Source organism: Schistocerca nitens, chromosome 1, assembly GCF_023898315.1.
Source record: "Schistocerca nitens isolate TAMUIC-IGC-003100 chromosome 1, iqSchNite1.1, whole genome shotgun sequence".
Lineage (NCBI taxonomy): Eukaryota > Metazoa > Arthropoda > Insecta > Orthoptera > Acrididae > Schistocerca > Schistocerca nitens.
The window spans coordinates 706,818,514-706,840,643 of record NC_064614.1 but is presented as its reverse complement, the minus strand read 5'-3'; the positions used below and the strand labels follow the sequence as shown (position 1 = coordinate 706,840,643).

Here is a 22,130-nt window from a genome sequence, read left to right as displayed (position 1 = left end):
AAATAGCGGCGAGCTGCTCTGAATTGCATCGGTGAACGTTGGAGCCAGCAGGTTCATCTGTCGATCCACGGTGACTGAGTATGGAGGATGCGTTTGTTTTCTCGCGGCTACTTCCACGGTCTGCTCCTGACTGCACGCGCATCTCCGCACGGGACGCAGGTGGTGGTGCGGCAGCGACTGTACGTCGTTAAGCGCCGCTTTGCCGCGAGCTGCACACGCTCCTCTGCGGTGGCGACTGGCAGAACCAACACGCGGCCGGCCGCCGCATCAACTGCACTCCACTTACCTTCTCACTCGGTGCGATGCACTGCCTTTTTGCGGTTTCCATTTCTACAACTTTTTGGCCAGACGATCCGCTGCCTATACGTGTTATGATCACACGTCTCGTTACTGGCGGAGACCTCCCTCCCAATAAAAAGAATGATCACAATATTCCGCGATCTCAATTGGCATGGATATAAAATATAATTGGAGTATGGCGCATTGTACGTTAAAGCTAAAGGAATAGCGTTAGTACTCTCTCTGGCCAGTGATACAACCTGGGAAATTTTAGAAGACCAAAGATGAACTTGGAATGATATTCCAATGTAGTTTAACCCACAGCACGCTAACCCAGAAAGAAGATTAGGGAAATTAAAGCTCAGTATTCCGACGAGTTCATTAGACACGAAGTGCGAGGTCGGATGGGACATGAGATGAGGAGAAATTCGGCCGTGTTATTTCTCAAAGAAACCATCCCGCCGTTTGCTGTCCTTCAGTTGGTCAAGGGATAACACAGATGACAGCATGGAGCTTTCTGGTCGTCTGTGCCTGTCCACTGAGTTAACCACAGCTCTACTTCACTTGGAGCTCTGATGCGACAAAGGGATGTGAGACCATCCTCGATCTGGGCTAACAATCATTGGTTTGGTAAAAGCCAGCGTAGATTTTTTTTTGGTGGCTTGCACCCTCGTCTACGCCAATTTCTGGCTGGTTCCCCAGCCCTCCCACACACAGAAGGTTAAATATGTATGAAAGTATCAGGAAAAGTTTGCTCGATTCACAGACAAGTGGAATACACGACTCTTTTTCACTTACACTATCTAACCGGTGCCGACAGGAAATGCATTGCATGAAAATCAACCGCCAATTCTAGGATGCGTCATCATTTGCAGACTCTACCACAGCGGGCCATCTCGAAAGAGAAAAATAAGATTAAGAAGTGAAGAATAAAAGGCGGGTGGTCCAGGAGGAGGAGAATGATGATCATGATGATGAAGTAAGTACGCTGCCTAACAAAAAAATTAATTCTGATGATATGGTTGGAAGTCGGTATCAGTTTGTACTCGTACACACCATCGGCGGGTACGCAAATGATTAGAGTTGTAAATCTCTGTGATAGGTAGAAGGGTCACCAAAGCAAATTAGTTTTGTTCGTATTTAGTGTTACTGCCAGGTCTGGTACGGTATATACGGCACATGAACAAAGTCACTTGTTGAGTAATCATTGCGAAGCACGCGGAGATGCCGCATACCTGTGTGAGACAGCGTTACCAGCACCTGACGTGGTTTGAAAAGGCTCCCATTGTGGGTCTCCATTTGTCCAGCTGGTCAAATCTTGAAATATCCGTTGCCATTCGGATATGACGGTAGCTCGATGTTGAACGGCACAAACTTGAGGGCAGGCGTACTCGTTGCCAAAGTTACGGTCGGCTATCATGTCTGCACCCTCCATCCGACAACAAGTAATGGACTCCCTGCAGTATTCTGTGTCAACCTGCGCAGTTGGTCGGAGACTGGCAGCGGCCGGACGAGGGTAATACCGCCCCACGTGTACGCCGGCGCTAACACCACAACACAAACGGAGGCGTCTGGAATGTCGGCGCGACCGAGAAGCATGCGCTGCTGACGAATTGCGTCGCATACCTTCTGGCTGTTCCCTATTTGAGCAGGATTCGAATTATATTCAACTGTCGTCTGAGATTAAGAATATCATCTGTAACTAACTACTTTATTTGTCACTAGATGCATGAGGAGCAAAATTAGCTTTTATACTGAAATGAGAATAAATTCTGAGAAAAATAGGAGTAAGCTATAGGGAAAGATGAGTAATATACAATATGTACAAGAAGCAAGAAGTAAAAATGACACTGAAAGACCAAGAACGAATTGTTCGGATGACGAAGGGTGTAAGTCAGAGATGCAGCCTTTCGCCTCTACTGTTCAATCTGTGTATCGAAGAAGCAGTGACATAAAAATTCAAGAGTGGGATTAAAATTCGATGTTAAAGAATATCAGTGACAAGATACGCTGATGAAACTTTTATCCTCAGTGAAGGTGAAGAAAATTTACATGATCTGTTGAGTGGTATAAACACTCCAATGAGAGCAGAATATAGATTCAGAGTGAAGAGAAGAACGATGAAAGTAATGAGACGTAGCAGTAATGAGAATAGCGAGATATTTACCATCAAAACTGACCACTAAGTAGACTGTGTTAAGGAATTCTGCTACCTTGGAAGCAAAGTACCCCATGACGGGCGAAGCAAGGAGAACATATAAAACAGATTAGCCCAGGAAGAGAGGGCACTTCTGGTCTAGAGAAGCTCTGCTGACATCAAACATAAGTCTTAGTTACAGGAAGAAGTTTCTGAGAATGTACATTTGCAATACAGCATTGTATGGTCGCGAATTATGGTCTGTGATAAAACCGGTGCAGAAAAGAATCGAAGTATTTGAGATGGGGTACTACAGATGAATGTTGAAAATTTGGTGGACTGATAAGGTAAGGAATGAGGAGGTTCTCCGCAGAATCGCTGAAGAAAGGTACAAAAGGAAAAACTGATAAGGTAAGGAATGAGGAGGTTCTCCGCAGAATCGCTGAAGAAAGGTACAAAAGGAAAAACTGATAAGGTAAGGAATGAGGAGGTTCTCCGCAGAATCGCTGAAGAAAGGTACAAAATGAAAACACACTAAAGTGTAAAAGAACTTAAATTATAATATTTAGAACAAAGGCGACGTTCTGCTCCCGAAACCTATTGTTCAGATTCAGGGCATCGGTACCGAGGAAGACTGTGGTATTGAATTCAAGTAGGGATCGTGATGATAAGGTAAAGAAAGATTAGGGCACTTACTAACTGATACAGATAGTGACTTTTCTCTCGTACCATACGCGAATGTGATACTGCGGAATGGGATAGCACAGCATATCGCTAATATTGTAACGAAGTTCCCTCTGCCAAGAACTATACAGTGACTTCGGGAGTGGCTAAGTGGATGCAGATGTAGATACGTCATCTTTATTAGATCGCATAATTAGCGGAACCTACTCTAAGATAAACCATAGCATCTAGTCTTTCAACTAAAGCTCTGATCATTTTCTGTATTGCTTCAACAACTACCATGTTTTTCTATAAAATTAAGAAACCCATGAAAATGCAGACCATAGGAAAATAAGAACATTAACGTTACGAAACGAACCTTGCAATACATTATAAGAATATTCTCTATCCTCTAGATAGCGATGTTGATATCAACAGTTTGTCATAAATTCTGTTGATTCTTCATTTCTTTCTGATTCGACTATTACGTTCTTTACGTCTGCCATTCGCTTCTTTCCTGTTATTCAGGCAAGTGAAACTGACACCTTCCACAGAAGATTACAGACGTGTTGTACATTTCAGTTTACTCTGTAGTCGGCACAATGTAGAGTCCAAGGTGGTGAAATTTGTTTTCCATTATTATCTTTTTAATCCCAAAGATGTTAAAGAATCAATCCCTTTGTATTATTATTCTTCAGCGTAGTTCTTCTAAAGTATTCCCGTTAAAAGAGATAAGATGATATGACATTATGTCTCATTGCTTATACTAACCCAAACTTCTCTTCCTCTTTGTCTCTCTACCGACGCTTCACGAATAGTAGCCGCACCTGGATTGCTTTCTTGTTTGTTGTATTCTGAGTAATTAGTTTTTTGTAGTGTTTTGCTTACGAAACAAAAGAGTATAGCATTGGTATCCAGAGTATCAGAAAACGATAAGGCATTTAGTGCTAAGCTATAGGTCTATCTGATTTAAAAATTGTCTCCAGTTTATTTTTACTTGGAAATAATTGTACCACACAAAAGAGAATGCATTTTTTTAAGTTACGCAATCGTTTAAACAGACAGCATGTTATGTCACTGTAGCATGCACTAGGATCTAAGATGAATGTTACCTTATCTGTTCACAAAATCACTTGCTTCAGCAATACTAGAATCCCGAAACGTGACAGACAGTGTATTAAATTGTAGCAATTAACCCGAATTAGCCTTGATATAAAAAGTGTTGTTAAATAAATACGATCCCCTTGTTATAATAGGAGCATATAATTCTAAATACATGAATGAAATCATAAAAGGGAGGGATTTTACCCTGTATAATATTTAAACGCTACAGGAGTATGAAATTTCCGAAAGGAATTACCTAGAAACTGAACTGATTTCATCTTGCACTGCATTGATACAAGAAACCAAAACGAGAACATCGGAGAGTAACTACGTTGCAACGAGTGGTTTTTGCTTACTTCTGAAACGAATATTGAAAAACTCTATTTTCTCAGTTCAAATTATGGCTCCTACTCGATCACCTAATTTGTCAGCTATTATCAGAAAAAAGTAGTGCGTCCGAACGAAAAGTATGGCATACTGTTTCATGTCTGATAGGGTAGGGCCACATTGAGAGCATAGTTATTAGTCAGAAAGAAGTACATCATTGCGTTTGCATGTTCTGTAGCTTTCTCTAATGAATCATATTTCTGCCTCGGAAAGACTGATTAGTGATGTGCTTGCGGGTGTACAGACAAGCTGTTGTTTACATTCTGTGCACGACATAGTGGCCCAGTCGTCTTTCTCATGTGCTGTGACGTGTATTACGCCTACAAGTCGCCTCGAGTCCAAGACGACAACGATTGTGTGGGCAAAATACGCTGTGTATAAAATGGAATGAACAACTTTGTTGCATATCCGAAAAGACATGATTGAACATACTTCTTCTCTATCATTATAATTTAATTATTAATGAGTGAACTTTTCTAAGAAACTAAAAACCTATCCCACTATAGCACTACGAATGCAATTTTACCATAATGAACAAACACATCATCTGATCAAAAATATCTGGACACCTGTTAGTAGACACTAATGTGGGGTGCGTCCGCCCTTCGCCTCTATGACCGCTTCAACACTACTGGGATCACTTTCAATGTGGTGGCTCATTGCCTGTGGAGGAAGGGGAGCCCACTCTTCCTCAAGAGCCGAAACCAGAGAAATTAGAGATAATGAACACTGGGGCCTGGAGCAAAGTCAACGATTTAAGTCATTCCAAAGGTGTTCCATTGGCTTCAGGTCGGAACTCTGAGCAACCCCGTCCATATCAGGAGTGTTATTGTACCACATATGCTGCTTTATGATAAAGTGCATTGTCGTGCTGATACAGTCACCGTCTTCAGCTGTGTCTCTGATGGGCGCACTACACATTGCTGTAAAATGTGTTGCTATCCTTCCGCATTTAGCATTTCCTTAAGGGGGCCACAGCACAACCAAAAACAAAACAAAAAAACAAAACAAAATACACCATACCGTAACCTCACCACCTCCTCTGTACTTCACTGTTGGCAGTACACATGACTGCAGATAACATTTCCAGGGATTCGCCAAACCCAAACCCTTCCGTCGTGTTGCCACGAGGTACAGCGTAATTCAACACTCCAATTCGCTCGTTTCCAGTCATCCATTGTCCAGTGGCGTCGGTCCTTTACATCACCTGAAGTATCGCCGAGCAGCGGGTACAGTAAAATGTTATTTATGAGGAACTGCTCGACCATTGAGGCACGTTCTTTCTAACTTCCTACACAGGGTCGTCGTGCCGGCTAGGCTACTAGTAGCTCTTCGGAACTCAAGAGTGACTTCTTCCGCTGATTTAATGCAATTGTTTTACAGCCCCTCTCCGCAATGCTAGACATTTCTCGTTCGTCATTACAAAAGGTATGCCTGATCTCGGCTTACCTGTGGTTGTTCCTTCGCTTTTCCATTTCACAATCAATCACCAGAAATCGACTTAGGCGGCTGTAGAAGGAATGAAATGTCCGAGATGAATTTGTTATTCAGGTGACATCTGGCGAGCACTCCAAGTCCGAAGTCACTGGGTTCTGCTGTTTTTCTACCACCAACACGGTACTCCCCGCTTCCTTTTATAGTGGCTGGTCCTCCTCTCGTCACACCTACTGGCCAACTGCACACTGTGTGGGAGTGTCTGGATAGGTTTGATCAGACTGTGTTGTACATGTTTTTGCTTTCATATAGCCAGAATAAATTTAAATATTTTACCACATATAATATTACATGTATTCAGTTACGCCTAAAATACAAAAAAAATCCCTTGATCTCTCTTTGTTATAAATCTGCGTATAGTAAGGAAATAATTTCCGGCTGAGACAGAGCCCGTGCGCTGAGAGGGGAGGTGTTGCAGCAGTGCGGTGTGTTCGCAGGCGGGCTGTACCTGAAGCCGGACGACAGCAACCTGTACACGACGGTCGAGCCGACGCTCTCCAGCAACCCCAACGTGTTCTTCCAGCGGAGCGGGCTCCATCCTGGCCTCATCTACTAACACAAGTGAGTAACAAATAAACACCGACTGTTTGAGAAACGTTTGGAATGTCAGGCAACAAGGCACCGATTAATTGAGAACAAACGTGAAACAAAATTATTTATAATAATAAGTACGGTTAATGATCGAGTAAGTGTAATTAGGGAGCGGGAAATGCCCTACGTTCAAAGTTAAATAGCTCAGTAACCATCAGTCACGTTTATTAAAAGCAACAGTTAAGACATGATTTCAGCAAATCTTCCCCCCTGTGTGCTGTTAGCATGTTTATGGTAATTCTCATAACAGAGAATTGTCAGTAATACTTCAGAGGGTGCCGTGTTTTCTATATAGATATTAAGTGCACTGTTTCAGGAGATTTAGTTCCGAACAGATTTATCAGTGAACTGTCTAGTAAGTAACTGAAGAACTTAATTTCGTAATCTACGGTATATAGATTATTTATACCAGGTTTCCAAGTTGTTTGTAAGTAACGGTGAGTGTGGGGTGTTCGACCTGTCGGAGAAACGTTAGCTTCGGGATACTGCTAGGCTGTTGTGCTAGATGCTATCATCTTGGGGAATGTTGTGGAGTGGACAATGGTAGCTAATTTGTTCACAATTTTCATGTTACTGGTGAGAGCATTAGTGACATATTACTTACTACTGTAATTTTTTTTCAGTCAATACTCGCAAAACTAAGCGGCTATTTCGGTTCTGACTGTCTAGTAACTATCAGTGACCTATAAATATCGCCTGGCTGATGGCTACATCGAAACGTGTTACGAGTCAACACATGTCAGAAAATCCTAATATGTTCTGATCTTCAGTTAAATCAGTAAACGGATCAAATCCAACTCTTCAGATTCTCTGTGATCATACTGACATCGAAACGGAGGATGACTGAGAGAAGGCTGAAATACTAAATACCTTTAATAACTAAGTCTGACAAAGGTTGCTCTTTAGTTATTGCCTACAATTCTGAATATATTTCTAAAACCTTAGATTTTTTAGCGAAAATAATATTTCGGAACTGCATGAGGATCTGACTCCAGAATTAGAAAAAGAAGTCAGGTCAGCCATCAATAAGGCAGAATTTCTATTTTTTTTTTTTTTATTTAATCGTATCGCTAGGGGCCCCCCGTCGTGCAGACCGTTCACCGGATGCCGGTCTTTCAATTTGACGCCACGTCGGCGACCTGCAGTCGATGAGGAAGATAGGATGACGATGAGGACAGCACAACACCCAGTCCCTGGACGGAGAAAATTCGAACCCAGGCCCAGAAGATTGACAATCCGTCACGCTGACCATTCAGCTACCGGCGGCGGACAAAATTTCTATTCAAACCTTTTCGGAATGAAATGCATATCAACATGAACCGCCGGCCGGGGTGGTCGAGCTGTTCTAGGCGCTAAAGTCTGGGACCGCGCGACCGCTACGGTCGCAGGTTCGAATCCTGCCTCGGGCATGGATGTGTGTGATGTCCTTAGGTTAGTTAGGCTTAAGTAGTTCTAAGTTCTAGGGGACTGAGGACCTCAGAAGTTAAGTCCCATAGTGCTCAGAGCCATTTGAACCATTTTTTGAACATGAACCCTCAACCCCAAAAACTTCAGTCTCAATTTAAAATTCACAGACCTAACCATCCGATACGGCTGATTTCTAATAGCATTGAATAGCACGTACCATGATTTAGCCAAATTTCTGCATGAAACTCTGAAAAAAATCATTCTTTTTCGAGAACAATTATTCTATCCCATAGTCACGCCTTAGTCCATAAAAAGATTTAGAATGCAGTTCAGATACCAAGTTGTTTTCATTAGTCATCGAAAATCTTTATAGTAACGTTCCCGTACAAGAAACGCTTACAATCATAGAAAAAAAACTTACGTCAATTAAAAAAATATCTTTCATAGCAAAAAAGTCAGTTTTATCAGCAATCCGACGGTCTCGCTATGGGAAATCCATTAGCTGGTATTCTGGCTGATATTTCCATAAACTCTCTAGAAGAAAAGTTGTTCAACTGTTTTTCAGCTACAGCACTAGCCATTCCCTCCTATTTCAGATACGCTGATGATATTTTAGTCATCTACAAGGAACCTGCTGATGGCATCGACCGTAGTTTCAACCTCTTTAATGAACTTCATGAGAAAATATCTTTCACCATCGAGCTCGAAAACCAGGCCCGCCAATTAAACTTTGACTTGACGCTTACAGCAGAACACTGGGTCTTCCATGCATCCACAGTCTCATAAAAACCCTTTCTTTCACTCTGCTATTCACAGAGCTACTTCTATTCCACTCTAGAAAGAAAAATTCAATGAACAAATTAATTTACTCAAAACGATAGCAGTTAATAATGAATATGAACCTGGCGTAGTGGATGACATCCTTAAAAAGAAAACTGTTAGGAATTTGTGGTAAGGTCTTATTGGACCAAACTGCTGAGGTCATCGGTCCCTAAGCTTACGCACTACTTAATCTAACTTAAACTAACTTACGCTAAGGACAAAACACACACACCCATGCTAGGGAGCCGAGGGAGGACTCGAACCTCCGACGGGGGGAGCTGCGCGGACCGTGACAACGCGCCCCCTAGACCGCGCGGCAGAAACTGTTAAAAGAGTTACTACGCTCGGCAGCTCTATCATTGAATTCAACCCAAAAAAAATTTTCAATTCATTTCTTGGGGCCCGTATCCTATCAGATTCAACGCCTTCTTCGTAATAAATACAACTGTAACGTTGCCTTTTCTACCAATAACAATTTGAAAAAAAATCTTCATTGATAATTTAAAATCGACTCGTTGCCCTTTGGAAAAATCTGACGTCTACTACATTTTCTGCGACACCTGCTCTTCTTACTACATAGGACAAACAGGACATGCCTTTAAAACCAGAGATAAAGAACATTTTTGAAGAAAAAATGGCACAACCACCCAAAATTCGTCTTTTGCCGACCACCTGATTACAGGTCACGCACCTAAAGCTATTCACGATATCAACATTTTGCACATCGAGAAGAAAGGGCGTAGATTAGATATTCTAAAAAAATTAGAAATTTTTAAACATCTTTCTCGAAACGATAGCCTCATTCTCAATGAGCAGCTGCAGTTGCGTAATAAAAACTTCTTCAACGATATAAAGCGGTTACTTGATATTTGATTTCGGGTTTCCTCGTACAGTTACCGAAACATCTAAGTCAACTCGTAATTTTTCGTTTATTAAATGGTTTATACTGACTGCATTTCATGTTATATCGTTTTTCTGCAGGCTGTGTGATTCAACCCTCTTTGTATTTTCTATAATGGTGTTTTCATCCTTTAAACTGTACTTCTAAGCTCTGATGTAGACAAAATGTTACCTTATCTGCTGCTGACCAAAAAAATATTGCCTTTTACGTCACGTACTGAATAATTTTAATCATGATATTCTTCTGTCGTCATTTGAATGATAAGTAGCCAGGTTGTACTTGCGGCTACTAGATGGCACTCTTGGTGCAATGTTCACCTGCCCGCAGTTGCTAACGAGGGCGCCTCAGTCTGTTGCTACCTGTGGCTTTATATGTATGAGCAGCCCATAGTGGTTCGCCTTCTGTATATTTTTAAATTTTTGTGACTAAAGCCATCCCGCTTGATATTTATCTTATACGTGACATGTAAGTGCTGTTTTTCCTGTATACTGTTAGTATTTTTCTGGAGACATATCAACAAACAACTTGTGAGACCCAGCTCGCTTGCTCGTCCACGAGACCAAGGACGTCGTATGTACCGGCGTCCAGCTTGGTGTCGTGTTCTTGACTTCCAGAGGGCGTTCGCTATAGTTCCGCACTGTCGTCTAATGAATGTAATACAAACGTACGGAATATGACGACTTTCTGACTTATTGAAGATGGCCTAGCAGAGAAAACACAGCATACCGTTCTTAACGGAGAGAAATTTTCAGAGCGAAAAATAACTTCGAACGTGGGTCAAGGGGAATGTTATAACACAATTACACAATGATAACTTAAGTCTGAAATTACATGAAGCTTTTCGCAAATAATGATTCTTACATATACATTGCGCAACACAATTACGAGTAAAAGGGTCAATTTTCTGAACCCCCAAATTGTGTCCAGCTGCGACGCAAAATTTCAGAATTTGGCTCAAAGTTGCTTACAAGCTTCCTACATACTGTATACAACGGCGCAAAAGAGACGTCACCCTCGAGCTCGGGGATGCTTCAAGCAGCAAGGTTTCGACATATGCGGAAAGGTATCAGGAGTTCATGTAACGTCTAAGGTGCGTTAATGATGTCACACTGGAACCAGATTCCCCCACAATTCTGCCAAATGCCGCCGTGTGTGTCTCACGTAGTGAGGAGGTCGTCATAAATCCTCTTACCTAATTTCGCCTTTTCTTTTGACGCCTCTGCGATGGAGGTCAGAACTGCAATGCCCAGCGTTGAAATCACGGAGTTTTCTTATAAGTGATCGAGGAAAATGTTTCAGATGCACCGCCGCTCAGAATCGACACAGAAAGGCTCCAGGTGCTGGCTGGCTTAAAGCACGTCAATGAAACAATCCTTGTCCTTGGGGCGTTGATTCCCACAAACTTGGTGGTCGAAAACGTCTGTTCACATTGCGATGAGCAATATGACGACTTTATTGACAGTATTCAACACCGCTGACAACTCCCTTGACAGTTCAACCCTTTTCTAAGGACATCATGGGGCTAAAACCCCATTGAGCTTCACTTCCCCACTTTGGAGTGTAGCGTGACCGTAATTTTTGATTTGTTGTATAAGATGGAACCACTAGCAACCCTTCAAAACTATTCGACAAAATCTGAAGACTATCTGAAGCAGAAAAGAGATTCCATGCTTTTTCATCCCTCCTTTTCGCGCCCTCCTGTGGCGTGATAGGTGCAACATTGGAACGCACATGAATAAAACTGCAAATGGTATCTCTAACAGACCACAGACCACCTTTATTGATTACTTAAAAATGTACCTGCAAAGGGACAACCTGTAACAGAGCCCCAGGTGCCTGCAGGCTCTCAACCCCCTTGACATCCCTCCGCTTGTGTACGGCTGTTAGCAAGAGCTAGAATAGTAGTGTAGCCTGTCTGCAGGTGCCTAGGACTTCGTCCAGTTTGTCTCACAACAGCTATGTTTTTAAAGTGCTGAACAAAGGTGGATGGGTGGAAGTGAGGGTCTCGCTGAACTGGGTGGTCTTAGAGGGACCCTTTGCTATTTTATTGATGCATGTGTCAACGTTGCACCCTTTTCTGCTTCAGATCAGGTTCAGATTTCGTCTAATGGTTTTGAACGGTCGCTAGTGTTCCACCCTGTGCAATAATAGCACATTCACACGACCACATCACATGCTGGACTTGTGCGGGCGATGGCTCACTTTCAGTTGATTTCCTCTTGCAGATTGGGTCTTAAAGTCCCGGGTATGAACCAGCCATACTTTCTCCAATGCGTATTGGAGAGAAGCGGATCCATGTTTGCTTACCAAGCGGAGTTCTGCATTGTACTCTGTGCTCTGACTCGTCTGTTGGTCCTGGCAGGTTCATTGAGTACTAACAGTGTTTTTTTCAAAAGGAAACTAATTAGTACTGTCGAAGAAAAATGTATCTAGAAGTAAACATGGTAGTAACGTAATTCCCAAAAACAGAACGTCCCTCCACTAGGTAAAAAGTTGACTGAATACAGTCCTCGTAGTAGGTGATCATTAGAAACGCAGATGGAAAGTTGCACCACAGATTTGGGGAACTCAGATATTCCCCCCCCCCCCCCCCCCCAAGAGAAGAGCGTGCTCCTGGTACAAAGCTTCTTCAATAATTAAAGAGACAAATGGCTATAAAACAAAAGTCGTATATTAAATCAGTATAGTTTTTGTGTATTTCTCCATATAACGCCCACCACCTTCTATGCACTTGTCTCAAGTATCTCGCATATAGTCTTGTACTTTTTTTTCTTTTCTCTTCTCTGCTGTTGGCCGGTCGGGGTGGCCGAGCGGTTCTAGGCGCTACAGTCTGGAACCGCGCAACCGTTACGGTCGCAGCTTCGAATCCTGCCTCGGGCATGGGTGTGTGTGATGTCATTAGGTTAGTTAGGTTTAAGTAGTTCTACGTTCTAGGGGACTGATGACCTCAGAGGTTAAGTCCCACAGTGCTCAGAGCCATTTGAACCATTTTTCTCTGTTGTTGGAGCTGACGCCATGCAAAGCTCCTCCCATCGAAGCAGAAAGATAGAAAGACGATGGGGCAAAAACGTCAGGGCCGTAAGAAGGACGAGGAAAGAGCTCACAAACTACTTAGCCAACAGTTTTAGCGTCATGGGCCGTGTGAGGTCGATCGTTGTCTTGGAGAAGGGGCGTGCCTCCTCGGCCATCCCGAACGTACCATCTTCAACGCGAACTTGTCTTTGTTCTTAATCTTGCCAGCGTAGTATAGGCTGTTGCTAGTGTGTTACTCCTCCAAAAAACTACCTAAAATCGGACCATGGGCATTCCAAAAGATAGATATCATGACCTTACCTGCTGTTGATTAAGGCTTGCGTTTCAAATTTCTTATGGACAGGCGGGTCAGCGTCTCTCCATTGCATGCTTTTACTCTTGGACTCTGGCTCAGAATGATGTGTCGAAACTGTCGTTTGTACTTAAAAGTATTTTTGGAGATCAGGGAAAATGCGAAATCTCTGTTTTTTTATGATGAACGGTAAACTCTCGGGGAACCCATCTTGGGTTAGTCTTACGGTAGTTTTGTTAGTTTTCAACAACGAAATGAGTTTTACACCAACACTTACTCGATGTATTTCAGTAGTTTATTGAACTGTAGACCGACCATCTCGGGTATGCGAATCAATTCGGGCTTGCAATTCCGAGGTCGACGCTGCCACCAGACACGGGAACCGTGCTAGTCAGTTACGCTTTTGCGGACACTTTTAAGTTTTTCCATTCAAGCAAAAAACTCGCACGTTACATGCAGTATTTGCTGTATTTTTTTGTTCATCCAGAGAATATTTCTCATTGCAGTACGCTTTCCGAAAGTATAAATAGGATCACAAAATGCTGTTCCTCAGAAGTACTTTATTTAAGCAGACACACGATCGTTACTAAATTTCCTATCAAGAAAACAGAAGCAGCCAGAAGGGTGGGGGAAACGAAATTAAGCTTCACGGGATGAGACTGCATGGGATGTTATTTCAGTGATGAACTGAGTAAAATTTACAAAGAACATGGGGGTATGACATTGCACCGCCTCTGACCTAGAACCATGTTGAGAAGCTTGTCACAAATCCACTGTATCCTATCCCGAGGCAGGCTCACAACTGTTGTCACTGGTTCTTGATATCCCGGATACTGGGACTTGGACAGAGTTGACGCCCGATCTCATGCCACTCACGTTCTATCGGAGACAGGACAGTGGAACTTGCTGGCGACGGGAGTTCCTCAGCATCACGCAGACAGTTCATAGAAGCACGTGTCATGAATATACGAGCATTACCCTCACGGTGCTGTCGCATGAAAGGTAAGGCGTGAGGACGCAGGTGGCCGCGATGTGTCGTTGTACCGTCAGAGCTCCCATAATCACAACCAGCCGTGACCTCAAGCCATACCCCACGGCTCTGCACAGCAGGACGCCAGGGGTAACATCGCTGTCCAAAACATTTCAAGAAAGGGACCTCTCTAGAGGTTGCTGCCATACGCGGCAGCGATGGTCATCCAGTGAAATGCGGAACCGCGACTCGTTTCTGAATACAGTGCGACGCCATTCATCACCAGTCCGTGCTTCCCGGTCACGCCAACTCTGGAAACGCAGCCTTTCGTGTTCCCGAGTCCGACTGCTGTCAGTCTCTGGCCAGTTGTGCAGAATGACACAGGGAGTCCATTACACGTGTTTGCATTGCGGTGCTGACGTGAAAGAGAAAGGATGCACAACACAGCGATCCTCCCTTGTGGGTCGACTGGGACCGTGACTACAAGTATGTCTACCCTCGTACTCTCGTAGTCCAACATCGTATCACTGTCACCTGCGATGCGACCAGCCGGTCAAATCGTAGCCCACAACGAGTCCCCGTTCAGACTCTGTGGTGCAAATAGCGCCGCCTCAGACGAGTGTGCGTCATCTCCGTGTCCGTCACAGTGGTCAATGAACATCTGTCGTCCGGGTCCTCTTTGTATGCCCTACCACGCCTGATAACAACACTAAAGTGGTAGTCGTTCTACGTGTAGAAAGTTACATTGACATTCGACCTTGTCTTGCAGGTGCCTCAGTGTTTTTGTCATGCAGTGTAAGACATCAGATATTACGTTAACGTAAATATTAATCGAACAAACGACTAACACTCTTCACAAAGTTGGCAACTTACATAAAAATTTCAATTCTATGTGTTAGGTTTGCCTTCAGTATAAATGTTTATCTGCTCCTCGTAGTAAGCTGAAGCGAACTTTGAACGGCAGTGGCACGCAGCAGGATCAGTATGTGGAAGCGATGCCTCCTTCTGGGTGAGGAAGATGTTCTGTTTGTGTGTCTGCCTGTGGGGCGAGGTGCAAGATACGGGCCACTCGATGTATTGCCGATAGCTGGATGAACCTTGCACACGAGAAGACTTTTTTAAAGTTAATAAAATGGCCACAATTTTCTGAAAAAACGGACAAGAAAAATTAACAAATAAATACTGAGCATTACTCTCGAATAATGAAGTGAATTACAAGGTGCCTAAATCTATTAAGAAGGTCTGGTCGCCAAACCCTGGCGGAGTTAAACCGTCCTCATGAACTATAAGTAGGTAACTGTAAACTTCGATTCAGCTAACAACTTCTAAACATTCGTATTAAGTACAATAGATTATGGAATAAAGTCTCCAACAATTTTCACGATGTAACTATAATTGTTTATGTAAAATTAACATCTTTATGAATAAACTGACTTGTAAGGTGCGAAGATGATATTTTTGCCAAAATAACAATTATTTTTTAAATACTTAGGATATCCTTCTTTTAAAGACTAAATATAAAAAATCGTTCATTCATTTACTTCAATAATCACCAGATAGCGCCCATTGTCATGTTTTTTATTATTTTTATTCCAATTTTAATTCATAATACTATAAGTAATTACCAGAAAACACATAAGTCCAAAATCATTCCACTGTCTTCTAGATCATTCAAGACTGGTTATGTTTTTTTTGTGTTTTCTTTACAACAATTAGAGAACGAACACCAGACGAAAGTGTAAGTTACCGTATGGCTCTTCCTGTTACGTCTGTGGGTATTATGTTAGGCCTAAAGATATTAAACATAACATTGTATTAGACACAATGTTTTTGCTGCATATAAAGCTTACTTTGGAATGCCGGTTGCAGATGTGAATGTTTCTTGGGCTCCTTGTGCCTTGCGGAAGTTGTAGGTCTACACTGGAAAGGTGGCTTCGTGACACAAGAAAGAGTATATCGTTTGCAGTTCCTCGTATGTTCAAAAAATGTTCAAATGTGTGTTAAATCTTATGGGACTTAACTGCTAAGGTCATCAGTCCCTAAGCTTACACACTACTTAACCTAAATTATCCTAGAGACAAATACACACACCCATGCCCGAGGGAGGACTCGAACCTCCGCCGCCTCGTATGTTATTGGAGCTCACAGACCATTATAATGGTAACTATTTTTGTATTGTAAACATATGCATATCAAATTGAGATTAATTAAACAGTTCATTAATGATGTGGCAACTGATTCTGCTTCTCTTCACTTTCTGATACAAATATTTTCCCCCAAAACATGCTGCAGATATGGAAAGTGGAATTTTTTAGTGGTTTTCAAATTCGGCTCATGTTACAATCAATCAGTCAAAAGATCTATATCAAGCAATGATTCCAGCAGAACGTAATGAATGCGAGTCATTCAGAATGCTGGTGAATGGGTTTCTAGGTAAGAGAATAAGTGAGAATTTTCTAAAACTTATAGCTGCTTTAATTCACAGCACGTATAATTCCCATGGATCTAGAATGTCAATTAAAATGCACTACTTGCATCCACATAGTGATTGATATCTGTAGGCAGGATTTAGGAAACGTGGTAAGCGATTTCACTGCGGCATTGACACTACTGAAGAAGGTGCCAAATAAGGTAGGATACATCTATGACAGAGGACTACATCTGGGTGTCAGTGCCTGAAATGAAGGCAGTACTACACAAGTGGAAAAAGCCGTTCTGATGTTCATTTTTTAATTAATTTCTCCCCAAACTGTTACGTGATATAAAAAGTGCTATGTTTGTAAATATTAATTTTTCTATATTCATCTGGTTCTTATATACAATAGTTACTTACGTTAGTCTAGTTTTGGTAAAAGTTAATATTCTGAAATACGACTAACACATTGAAATTATATAAAAAGTAATTTTACATACTATGTCAGTATGGAAAAGTCATATATAAACATCAAAAAATTATGATAAATAAAAACTTGGTTTTGTTACCCTGTATTATCACCATAATAAGGAAATGTACAGGAATAACTATATATTACAATAGTACGAACACTCTTAGCCGCTGAATGACAATTAACATGAAAATAAATTTTAAAAGTGTTGATTATACAATAGATTGAGGTGCCAGCCTAGTTCGTTCCCATTCTTGTTAAGACCATGTCACTGTGTGAAAACAGACTTTCCCGAGGTGTACTGCTGATGAAAAGCTCACGAGTTTCTAGCCGAGTGGCAGCATTAAGATACCATGACGTTTCGATGAGTGTCATACTCATCTCCTGGGCAGGTGACTAGGATTCACCAGATGCTGTTGAACATAACAAACTTCGAAACGTCGTGGTAGCTTATCGCTGTTACACGGCTGGAAAACCGAGAGCTTTCCCGTCAGCATGTGACCCTGTTGTGGTATATCTATCGCTGTTGGTATTAATCGTACAACTCTTTCACTGCTGTAATTAAAACCACATGCTTTAAGATTTATTTCTGTCACTTGCTTTTGTTTTCACGCACTACTTAGCTAAAAGCTGGAATTTGCCGTTACAGGTGCAGATTATGGCCCGTCGCAGCTGCCAGTCATCCGAAAGGACTCGCGGACTGAAACTACTGATTTCCTACTGTATACCGCCCCTGAAACTTGGCCAGTCCTTTACAAAGAATCTTTGTCACCCAGAATTAGGTTTCGCGGGGTAAGATGGTACTGCTATACTATCGCACAGTGAAGTAAAACCATTTCATAATTTCCTACTGAGCGACCTCTAACTGTCAATTTCATTGTTTCAGATTCCCCTGGTGCTAACGATAACCGCTTGCAAGGACATACGACAATGTTGACTGGAGCAATTTCGTCGTTATGGTAAGCTAGCGGAGTCCGAAGCGCCGCCGGCTGCAGAATGTGAACCGATACAAAAAATACAAACCGTGCCAATTTACAATCCCTGATCTCAGTGCAGAGAGTACGGCAGACTGCTTACTGCTCCTCATCTACTAAAGGCGCGTAGCTGCGTCTGCTCTGTGACTGCTTATCGGAGTTGAAGCTCCGCGGTGTGACAAAGTGTGGAAGTAGAACGTTCAGAGTAACTCATAGTGAAAAGAAAGTGAACGTCTTACCATATTTTCCCTAGTCATCCCATCGTTGAGAGACCAGCGCTCAGACATGTAGAAACCCATATCTGTGACTTCTCTCGTTTACCTTGTGTAAGTTCCACAAAAAAAGAAAGTCACCATCGCTGCATCGTTGAATAAAATTTTATTCAACTTATCCAATAGACATTGATGAATTTCGGCGCTGTGATTCTCTACATTGATTCGAAATGAACTGTAAGGTGAACTGAGGTATACTCAAGTGAATCTTATGTGGCTCATTTGCTGTCGAAGCATTAGACTATTAATGGTTTTATTCGATTCAGGCTTGAGACTTAAAATTCATAATACATGATTTGCTACTACCCGCCGATTCCGTAAGGATTATTTTGAGAACAAACATAGCTATATGAGATCACACTTCGTCAAAATGTTATAATTTGACACAAGAATGCTCTCTACGAGGAAAGACAGGGAGAATCATTTTGTGTTCAAGAATCTTGTAACAAGATTTAAAATAAATCATTTTGTACAAAATTTCAGTTTGTCTTCACCAGCATTTCCTTCTGTACCTGCTTAGCTCTTATTTAGCGTATCAGCGAAAACAAAAACATAGCCAGCCGTAATTAAGTAATTTACTTCTTCATTATTATGACGCTGATACAGGTAAGACGTTTGTGTAGTTATGGTTCATGAATCCTATTCTAAAGATCCCTTTTCGTCCCCAGCATCTGTTACAAACTGGAGAAACATCTACGGTCTGTGAACCAAACACATTAAGGGTATGATAAACGAACTAGAGATAAAAAGTGCAACACAGACCAATGAACTAGACTTCGTACTGTAAATGCGGGCCCTGATGACAGCGTATTTGAGCGTCCCACAAACGAATCATCATCATCATCATCTACTGTAAATTCAGAGTTACATGTGACAGGACAAACTGAAATAAAATGACAGTGAAATATGCCTTACAAATAGGCTGATATAAGATATAACCATTTAGCTGTTGGTACTGTACAGTTTCGAAAAGAAATGTTAGCTGCAACTTACTTTTAAGAAATGCAAGCCAGCCACTTTTCTGTACAGCTTTATTTTATGTCAGGACATGTTTCGTGGTTTCACCTGTCTGCGGCGCGTGTAATGAATTTATGTCTTGTCAGTATAATATTTTTATTGACTGCTTTTTGAATGTTGCAGTTGTTTTCCTTCTGTAACTTTTGGCTCGTTTTTATGTCAGATGAAAGCGGATAAAAGCCCAGGAATAAAGTATGCCGTACAAAAAATGGGCTGGCTGTTGTGTCTCAAGTAATTCAATTCACAATCACAGAGCTCAACTACCATTAATGTGGATCCATTAATATTACCCACAAACCGGTGATTTATAAGAAAAGAAGTGAGAGGATCATTATTCTCAGAAGTGTGACGAAACCAGCATCTGCTATCATTACACAGCATGTTAATACACTCCTGGAAATTGAAATAAGAACACCGTGAATTCATTGTCCCAGGAAGGGGAAACTTTATTGACACATTCCTGGGGTCAGATACATCACATGATCACACTGACAGAACCACAGGCACATAGACACAGGCAACAGAGCATGCACAATGTCGGCACTAGTACAGTGTATATCCACCTTTCGCAGCAATGCAGGCTGCTATTCTCCCATGGAGACGATCGTAGAGATGCTGGATGTAGTCCTGTGGAACGGCTTGCCATGCCATTTCCACCTGGCGCCTCAGTTGGACCAGCGTTCGTGCTGGACGTGCAGACCGCGTGAGACGACGCTTCATCCAGTCCCAAACATGCTCAATGGGGGACAGATCCGGAGATCTTGCTGGCCAGGGTAGTTGACTTACACCTTCTAGAGCACGTTGGGTGGCACGGGATACATGCGGACGTGCATTGTCCTGTTGGAACAGCAAGTTCCCTTGCCGGTCTAGGAATGGTAGAACGATGGGTTCGATGACGGTTTGGATGTACCGTGCACTATTCAGTGTCCCCTCGACGATCACCAGTGGTGTACGGCCAGTGTAGGAGATCGCTCCCCACACCATGATGCCGGGTGTTGGCCCTGTGTGCCTCGGTCGTATGCAGTCCTGATTGTGGCGCTCACCTGCACGGCGCCAAACACGCATACGACCATCATTGGCACCAAGGCAGAAGCGACTCTCATCGCTGAAGACGACACGTCTCCATTCGTCCCTCCATTCACGCCTGTCGCGACACCACTGGAGGCGGGCTGCACGATGTTGGGGCGTAAGCGGAAGACGGCCTAACGGTGTGCGGGACCGTAGCCCAGCTTCATGGAGACGGTTGCGAATGGTCCTCGCCGATACCCCAGGAGCAACAGTGTCCCTAATTTGCTGGGAAGTGGCGGTGCGGTCCCCTACGGCACTGCGTAGGATCCTACGGTCTTGGCGTGCATCCGTGCGTCGCTGCGGTCCGGTCCCAGGTCGACGGGCACGTGCACCTTCCGCCGACCACTGGCGACAACATCGATGTACTGTGGAGACCTCACGCCCCACGTGTTGAGCAATTCGGTGGTACGTCCACCCGGCCTCCCGCATGCCCACTATACGCCCTCGCTCAAAGTCCGTCAACTGCACATACGGTTCACGTCCACGCTGTCGCGGCATGCTACCAGTGTTAAAGACTGCGATGGAGCTCCGTATGCCACGGCAAACTGGCTGACACTGACGGCGGCGGTGCACAAATGCTGCGCAGCTAGCGCCATTCGACGGCCAACACCGCGGTTTCTGGTGTGTCCGCTGTGCCGTGCGTGTGATCATTGCTTGTACAGCCCTCTCGCAGTGTCCGGAGCAAGTATGGTGGGTCTGACACACCGGTGTCAATGTGTTCTTTTTTCCATTTCCAGGAGTGTAGTTTGTATTAATAAGTTCATTCTAAATTACAGATAATTATTTATTTCACACAACAGTGTAGGCAGATCATAGCGACGTCATCTCTAATACAATGTGTGTAGTCACAGTGCTGCACTCGGGTTGTATGTGGTTACACAAAATATCAAAGTCAAATTAACAACCTACCAGCTCAGCTACATAGACTGTGATGAAAAAATCACATTTGAGATGACTGGCAGGACATTTGACACAAGATGTATAGAGCACATCAGCACATTGAAATGCAGTACAAACCATTCATCATTTCCAGAACACTTTAAACACCAATACTAGTGGCCAGGCACTTTAGAAAAAGATAGGAATATTACAAAAATTGGGAATGATAGACACCTCCTCCGTTTCCAAGGAAATGTCTGTATACGAAAAACATTTGTACACAATAAATAATTGTTCAACGACCAAATAAATATTGGAAACCAGACACTGTATAAAATAAGTGACAGAATCCCATAGGAAAGAAAGGGCACTTCCTTTCCCATCCCTCACTCTCTCTTACCCCCCCCCCCCCGCCCCCCCCCATCACCCTCCTGTACCCTTTTAATTTCACTTTTCGCTCTTCACTCTTTTCCTCCAACTCACCCTCCATCACACTACTTTGCATTCTTGTCACATATTTTGCCAAACCACCTCAACCCCTCCTCCTCACACCCACCCACCAAGTGGATAAGTTGGACAAGTATTACAGTGTGATTCGAAAGCTTTAGCTCCATCCAACAATTTTATTTCGACAATTATCTTTTCTTCACGAGTTGGTAATGACGGTAGGACCCTAACCAGCAGTGTTTCTTTGCTGAAGCTTAAAGCACACAGTAACATACGCCCTCTCTGATTGTTACAGTTAGTTAGACTAAATAAGACAGTGTCTTACAATATAGAAACTTCACAGTGGAAAACAGAATAATTAACGACTTCAGGATATACGGTTTTAAGAATAGTTTATAAGAGATGACCTGGGATATAATTTTTAATGAACCAACTGATAACATAAAATTTAATCTATTTCTTGATAAATTATATCATAATTTGAAAACTGCTTCCCACAAAAGCCAGT

The 22,130-nt window shown here is 42.7% G+C and overlaps 1 protein-coding gene across 1 annotated transcript in view; it reads left to right on the top strand.

Annotated features, from left to right (window-relative positions):
• Positions 1-17,752, top strand: part of LOC126195937 (uncharacterized) — a gene marked incomplete at its 5' end in the record, with an annotated part of 83,982 nt that extends 66,230 nt beyond the window's left edge. The window contains 2 exons of the mRNA XM_049934530.1: positions 6,502-6,625; positions 17,615-17,752. Of these exons, the coding sequence (XP_049790487.1) occupies positions 6,502-6,620 (119 nt within the window). The remainder of the gene's footprint in view (positions 1-6,501; positions 6,626-17,614) is intronic.
• Between the last annotated feature and the right edge of the window lie 4,378 nt (positions 17,753-22,130).